The sequence below is a fragment of the Corvus cornix genome, chromosome 7, assembly GCF_000738735.6.
Source record: "Corvus cornix cornix isolate S_Up_H32 chromosome 7, ASM73873v5, whole genome shotgun sequence".
NCBI lineage: Eukaryota > Metazoa > Chordata > Aves > Passeriformes > Corvidae > Corvus > Corvus cornix.
The window spans coordinates 21591374-21599316 of NC_046337.1; the positions used below are offsets into that span (position 1 = coordinate 21591374).

A 7943-nucleotide genomic window follows, 5' to 3' on the forward strand; every position below is an offset into this window, starting at 1 on the left:
GTTTTCTCTCCGCGCGCCTGACTGGCACGCGCCCCCGCGCCCGGCGCCCGGCACCTCCGCGCAGCCTGATTGGCTGCCGAGCCGCTCCGGCGGCCGCTCCGCCCGGGCCCCTCATTGGGCGAGCGCCGCCTCCAGCGGTACTTCAAAGCGGGCGCTGCCCGCACTTAGGCAGAGTTTGGCCCCGCCGCGCCGGGAGTGTCCTTAGTGGCCGCGGGCAGCGCGGGGCGCTCACCGAGCGCCGTCCCCTCCGCCCCACCGCCCAGCCCACGGACGTGCTATGGCTACGTCTATCCTCGGGGTAAGTCGCACCGCGCGCTTCCTCGCGCTTCCCCCTGGAAAAGCTGTCGTTGCCGCCGCAAGGCTGCCCTTGCGCAAATCGCGTGGACCCGCGGATGGGAGGCGATCCCGGCCCGCCTCGGGGGATTTCATTGCGGGCTGCCCATCGGGTCGTTCCCAAAGAGTTTAGCCTGAAAACTCGTTGGGCCGGAGAGAAGCCGCGCTGCTTCTGCTTTCTTTTGTTTTGCTGTTGGTTTGGTTTGGGATTTTTTTGTTTGTTTTTTTTTAACTAGAACTACGCTCGGTTTCCAAAGATTTTCGCCAGCCCGGCGTTGCGCGAGGCGACGGTAGGAAGGCTCCGCACACTGTTCGCCTTGCTGCCATCTCTTTTTTTCCGTCGCTCCTGTACGGCTGCTCGAGGAGACGCCGCATTTCGTTCCCACGGGATTTTTGGTTTAACGGCGGTACGCTCGAGCAGCCCTCTCGGAACACGCGTGTCGCTTGTCTCCGTCGGGACCCGCTTGCGATGTAAGTCTCTCGAGCGATCAGACCGGTCCCCGGCGGAAAACGAGTTGTGCCGAGAGTGGCAGGGCTGGAGCCTTCCTCCAAAATAAAGAGAAAACTTTTCCGCGGTACCATTCGTTGAGCCGCGGTTCTACCCGCGCTGCCGTGTCCCCGCGGGAGCCTGGCGAGGTGGCAAGGGCTAGGCTGACGGGCCGGCTTTGTCTCTTCCCGCAGGAAGAGCCGAGATTTGGAACGACTCCCCTGGCCATGCTGGCCGCTACCTGCAACAAAATCGGCAACACTAGTCCCCTGACCACCCTGCCCGAGTCTAGCGCCTTCGCCAAAGGGGGCTTCCACCCCTGGAAACGCTCCACCTCCAGCTGCAACCTGGGCTCCAGCCTCTCGGGCTTCACGGTGGCCACGAGCAGGGGCTCCAACGGACTGGCCAGTGGCACGGCACCGCCAACAGCGCCTTCTGCCTGGCTTCCACCTCGCCCACTTCCTCAGCCTTCAGCAGCGACTACGGCGGCCTCTTCTCCAACTCGGCGGCGGCGGCGGGCGTGTCCCCGCAGGAGCCCGGCGGGCAGTCGGCCTTCATCTCCAAAGTGCACAGCTCGGCGGCCGAGAGCCTCTACCCGCGGGTGGGCATGGCACACCCCTACGAGTCCTGGTACAAGTCGGGCTTCCACTCCACGCTCTCGGCGGGCGAGGTGGCCAACGGAGCGGCCTCCTCCTGGTGGGATGTGCACACCAACCCGAGCTCCTGGCTTGAGGTGCAGAACCCGGCGGGGGGGCTGCAGAGCTCGCTGCACTCGGGCGCCCCCCAGGCCTCGCTGCACTCCCAACTGGGCACCTACAACCCCGACTTCAGCTCCCTCACCCACTCCGCCTTCAGCTCCACCGGCCTGGGCTCCACGGCCGCCTCGCACCTGCTCTCCACCAGCCAGCACCTGCTCACCCAGGAGGGCTTCAAGCCCGTGCTGCCCTCCTACACGGACTGCCAGCGCGGCGGTGGCGGCGGCCAGCGCCATGATCTCGGGCGCCGGCCGCCGCCGCCGCCGGGGGCGGCTCGGCCCGCTCCGCCCGCCGCTACTCGGGCCGCGCCACCTGCGACTGCCCCAACTGCCAGGAGGCCGAGCGGCTGGGGCCGGCGGGGGCCAGCCTGCGGCGCAAGGGGCTGCACAGCTGCCACATCCCCGGCTGCGGCAAGGTGTACGGCAAGACCTCGCACCTGAAGGCGCACCTGCGCTGGCACACGGGCGAGCGGCCCTTCGTCTGCAACTGGCTCTTCTGCGGGAAGCGCTTCACCCGCTCCGACGAGCTGCAGCGGCACCTGCGGACTCACACGGGCGAGAAGCGCTTCGCCTGTCCCGTCTGCAACAAGCGCTTCATGCGCAGCGACCACCTGAGCAAACACATCAAAACGCACAACGGGGGCGGCGGGGGCAAAAAGGGCAGCGACAGCGACACGGACGCCAGCAACCTGGAAACGCCGCGCTCCGAGTCCCCCGACCTCATCCTGCACGAGGGGTGGGCGCCGCCGCCCGCGGACCGGGCAAGGAACCTACCGCGGGGCCCGGCGACTCCTAGGGGCAGCGCCGCCGGAGCCGCTCGGACTGTGCCCCGCGCCGGCCGGAGGGACGCGAGCCGCCCCGCCGCCCACGGCGCCCCGGACCGCAGCGGGGGCGGGCCGGTGGACGGCGGGGCCAGAGAGGCGCGGCCCCCGTCCCGCCCGGCCAGTGGGTACCGAGTGACACTTTCTTCCGTTTCCCTTTTCTCTTTCTGTTGGAAGGCAAGCATCCTAAGAGAGGCTTAAGGTGAGAAATACAGCTGCAACTCTGAGACGGTCCCTCTGTATCTCATAAACATCTGTATAAATAGGGTTCAAAAAAGAAGAAAAACAGAAAAAAAAAAAAAGAAAACCAGATCGTGTTCCCTTATTTTTCTTGTAAATGTTGATCTGATAGGGGGTTTGGGGATTTTTTTTTTTTTAATTGGTGAATTCCTGAAATTCAGGGAGGTTTTGGGGTTCTGATTAATTTTTTTTAATTTTAAATTTCTGATGCACTTTGTGGAAGTCAGTATATATGTAAAAGATATTTAAAATGTTGAGTTAACACTTCACTCAAACACACATAAGTTAAGGTCTCTTAAAGAAATTAAATGCGTTTATCTGTATGGAAAAAATCTTGACATATTTTCATTTTGGTATTATTAAAGGACTCTGAACAATATACTCACGGGTTTGTTCTTCTTCGTGTCCCCTCCTTCCCCCCGCCCAGTCCTCGCAGGGGTCACTTTTTCAGTGGGAGCCCTCGCACCCCTTTCCATCGTTCTTACAGTCACTGTGATTAAAAATACAGCCAGCAATTATAGCTGGGAGGGGATGGGACCGGCCCCCGAGCCGGGCGCACTGAACCACTCTGCTCACTCTTTTCAAACCGCCTTTGCTTTGGTTTACTTAAAAAAAAAACAAACCAAAACCCCCCCAAAAAACCAAACAAATTTTAACCGAGTCTAAGCCCTGCTACAGCTGGGAACCATGCTGAGACCTAAGCGTCTTTGGTGAAACCGTCCCCAAAATCGAGTGAAGGCAAACTGTGCTGAGGAACTATTTATTTAATTTTAAAAGCCTTCAGCGCCACAAGGCTGCCTAGGCTGGGAGGTGATCTCGAGGGAATAAATCGCTAGAGTCAATACTCCGGAAAAGACATTTCATGCCTAAATGAAAATCTTGTTAAATGTTATTAATTTTGACTTAGAGCACACAGCAGCCCCCTGTGCCTTGTATTCCCTTATTAGGGATTCATGTCTTATCAAATATCTAATTAATCTCCTAGACATCATTTGTTCTGGCCAACTTTATCTCAGCTGGTCCACGGGGAAAACTCCGAATATTCTCGGTGACAAAGCTCCCTTGAAGATCCTTTTAATTGTCCAAATTAACTGCACCAAATTTGCATGTCAAACGGTAAAGGGCAACCTAAGATAAAATGTAAACGTTTTAAAAGCCCCAAACTAAGCACTTGATTTGATAACTAGGCTTTTTAATGTTATGGAAGACAACTGCTCCTTTCCTTTTCAAAGACAGTTGATCTATGCAAATAGTGAATTGGAAATGCTTATGTCCCCATGCAGTCAAATGGTCCTTGCATGTTATTTGAATATCAGTGGCTCTGCTATTGAAAAGGTTCAAGGATGCTCTCTGACTTCTTTGTGATTACTCAGTGCAGCGTCTTATTCTGAAGAAAAAAACTCAGGAATAATTAAAGGCTGGGCTAAGGCCTGGGAACACATTTGGGACAGGAATCTCATTTAGACAGGCTCTTTCAAAATAAGGCACAGTTAAATTGACCAGAAGGCAATTATTGAAATGAAAATTATTTTCACTCCCTTTGTCTCCTGACCACCAACCTAACAGCCACAGTATTTTTTTAAAGGCAAATTGTTAAATGAGATAATTGTGTTATTAAAAAAAAAAAAAAAAAAAAAAGAGGGTGAGGGAAAAAAAAAGTTAATTTACTCTGCCCGGTACAGATTGGATGAATACAAATATTTTAATCCTCCATAAAACAGGGAATGCTAATAGCATCGGGAAACGGATTCTGCTGTCGACCACCAACTGGAATAAAGACGTTGCGTTAAAGAAAATACATCTGCCGTGAATACTAATAACCGCGTCCCACCTCCTCCGCGCCACTGTTGCACAAAAGCGGCCGGGCAGTGCCGACACCGCCTGTGCCCTGGGGCGGTGGCGGCGGGAGCCCGGCGGGCCGTTCCGCGGCCCGGGGGAAGGGAGCCTCCCGGGAGAGGCACCTCGCATCCCAGCTGCCGACAGCACCTTCCCCGGGAGCCGCTCCGGAATTTTCCTGGCCAAAAGCATCCCGGCAAGGTGTCTTTCCTCCCGCCCCCGGGCGGGTGCCGTCAGGTTTCCCCGCGGGCAAGGGAGGGGAGCGGGCGCGGGGGACGCGCTCGGGCGGCGGTAACACACAGAGCGGGCCGGCGGCGGGACCCGGCTCTCCTCCCTGCCGGGCGGCCTGGGGGCTGCGCAGGAATGCACCCACGCGGGGTGCCGGGCAGGAGTCAGCTTTGTTTTCGATTTATAATAAAACACATCAAAGGACACCATCCAGGTCCAGTTGCTGCCAGGCCGGGGTTACAATTCTCAGCTCAGTGATCAAGGACCTCTTTGCATTGCCTTTGCCCCTTCGGGTCAGAAAACGTCCATCACTTACAGACTCCCCAGAAACGAGGAAGGGAGCAGCTCTGGGCCGCAGAGCCGGTTCGTTTAACCGAGAAAACAGAAAGCGTGTCACCTTTTTAAAAAATAAATGACACCATTCTTTCGTAAATGTTGGAGATAATTATATGGTCTGGGGAACTTCTACACAAAAATACCTAACGAACAAACGGTGGGAGAACCGAGAAATAAATCTGATTTCGGTCTTTGAATCACCTCTTTAGTAGTTCACCTCTTTAGTAAGAGGACGCTAACCCGAGAGCGGGAGAGCACCGGGAACAAGAGGGGTGCCCTCTCGGGCTCCGGCGGGAAGGGAGGCACAGGGAAAGCCGGGCTCCCCGCCGCCTTGGCCCCGCTCACCCTGGGCTTGCTCGTGAGCTGAGCCTAGCTCCCATTTACATCCTGCTCCAGCTACTGCTGCCCATTCCCACACCTCGCGGACAGCAACTTCAACCCGGCTCCGCGAACCCGTTAAAACACGGCAAACAACCAGCCAGCGACAGCAACCACCACAGACGGGAGAGAAGGTAAAATGCCAGGAGAAATTATCTACTACACGTCATTCGATCGCCAGGTCGCCCGTCCGCAGGAAGCGTGTCCCTTGCCCCCTGCGGCGAGTTACAGACCCAGCGGCTCGTTTTACACTTAAAAGGTAACATTAATGTTTTTGTTCTAATGAGATAATATATAAACACCCGATCTCGTGCCTGGACAGCTTCTTAATTGCGTCTTTCAATTCAAATGGAAACTTTATCTGCGGGAGCTGTAATTTATTTGCAGCCATTATCTGTTCGCCAGGATCCTCTCCCACCCTTCCAAAACGCAGATGAAGGGAAACTAACAGACAGCCCGCCCCTTTGAGTAATTGGTGCGCTAAGTGTTTATTTTAAGTAAGAATAATTTAGCTACAAATTTCCTCAAGGAATAACATCCTTCACACATTACAAAAAGGAGAGCAGGAACAAGCCTGAGCCCGCACACCGGGACGCTCCCGGCGCTGCCCCGCGCGGGCTGCACGGCGGCTGCCGGGCGCCACCTAGAGGCGCTGCCGCGGCGGGCGCGGGCTGGGGGCGCGGCCGGGCCGGCCGCGGGGGCGGCGGCGAGGAGCCGGCAGCGGGGGCGCGGGGGACCGTGGCGGCTGGGGCGGGACGGGGGCGCGGCGCGGCAGGGCCCCGGGGAGCGGGCGGGCTAGCGCGAACTTCTCTGGGAGACGGTGGGGGTGAGGCGGGCCCGCCGCGACCGCGCGCACACCCGCCCCGGGGCAGCCGGCCCGGCCTCGGCGCTCCCTGAGCCCCCACCCGGAGGGGCGGCCGGGCCCTCGACGGTCACCGCTCCGCAACCTCCGCGCGGCCCCGCGGGCCGGCCCCGCACCTGCGGCCGGGCGCGGCTCCCGGTGGGCATCCGGCGGCGGGCTCCGGGCGCGGCTCTGCCGCCGCCGCCGCCTCGGCGCCGCTGTTGTTCCACAAACGCGCGGCAGCGCTGCTCCCGAGATGTGCTAATTGGTACCTGGCTGGCAGGGCGCGGGGTCCCTGTCCGCTCCCCGGCACAAAGTAGGCTGCTAGAAAATTTGAAACTGCCTTTCAGCCTAAAGCTGCCTTACCTGAATGTCATAATTACAGTAATTATGTACATCCAAATTACATGCTAATTAAATTAGAATCAAATCGTTCTAAATCGAAATCAAATGAGGTAGCGAGAATTAATCAATGACAACATAAATAGAGAGCTTCCTTCAGGGATATTTATTGTACCGATCCGAGCAGGAGCCCCATCTGGGAGTCACCCGTCTATTTACTTTCAGAGTAGCAATAATTTATTGCCCAGTGCTAATTCTAAGCCACGGGTCCGGCGGGGCGGCACGCCCGAAAAACGGCCCGGGACCCCTCGCCCGAAGCTCCCCGTCGCCCCTGCCCGCCCCGAGAGCCGCCCGACGGACCCGGCTGGCCCGCCCCGTCCCGACGCAGCCCCAGCCCTGGGGCAAGCAGCAGGAGAGCACCCGGCAGAGCTGCCCGCCGGCCCCCGGACTGCCGCGGGCCCCGCTCCGGCGCCGGGGAGTCCCTGCCGGGAGCCCTGCCCTCCCCGCCAGGCTGAGGGAACCATCTCACGGCGCCGCGGCCCCCACCGCCCAGCCCCGCAGAGGGTTAACCCTATTCCGCGGCTTTTACGAAAATAAATAAATAAATAAATGACGGTACCGCTGGAGCTGCTCTTACCTCCATCTGCGGAGCGACAGCACCTCCTGCCGGGCCCCGTCGGCTCTGCCGAGCGCCGCGCTCGGCCCGGGGCGGTGGCGCCCCAAGGCCCCGCGGGCCGGGGCGGGGCCGGGCGCGCGCAGCCGCCCCTCGCCGCGGGCGGTGCCGGCGGGGCCCGTGAGGGCGCAGCGGGCGAGCACCGCCCTGGGCCTGCCCCGCCCGCCCCACCGCGGCTCCGGCACAGCCCCTCTGCCCGGAGCATCCCGGCTGGGCCCCGCGGTGGCGAAGGCGGCCCCACCCTCCCGCAGCCGCCGTCTTGGGCCCCGAGGGTCGCTTCCGTACCGGTGAGGGGACACAAACTGGCCTAGGGAAGGTACGGGGAGCAGTGAGACACTGCCTCCACAGCCGCACCAACCTTCCCCTGGCAGGATGACTGGTTTGTTTCAAAGCTCTTCCACACGTAGTCTGAGACAGATACATCCAAAATGTCATGATTTTTCTGCCAGTCTTTTCCTATGTGAAAAGGCAGGATAGACATAGTACACTGTTTAACTACATGGAAAGCAGTAAAGTGCAGAGCCCACAAAAGAGCGCAGAGCTGCGGATGTCGAGCTGTCCACCCTTCTTCAGGTGGGAGTCAATTGCTTTGTGGTTGGCAGATTCCTGAGCCAAACACAAAACAACTGGAGAGACCCTCCTTTGGAACGGAGGCACCTTACAGTTATTCCTAT

At 58.8% G+C, this 7943-nt stretch overlaps 1 protein-coding gene across 1 annotated transcript; it reads left to right on the top strand.

Moving 5' to 3' along the window:
• Positions 1-117: 117 nt before the first annotated feature.
• SP9 (Sp9 transcription factor) lies at positions 118-2697 on the top strand. Its single transcript, XM_039554561.1, is given in 5 exon segments — positions 118-298; positions 1015-1231; positions 1234-1777; positions 1779-1824; positions 1826-2697. Coding segments are annotated over 5 exon segments (1599 nt in total). The 5' UTR covers positions 118-277; the 3' UTR covers positions 2597-2697.
• Positions 2698-7943: the final 5246 nt, after the last annotated feature.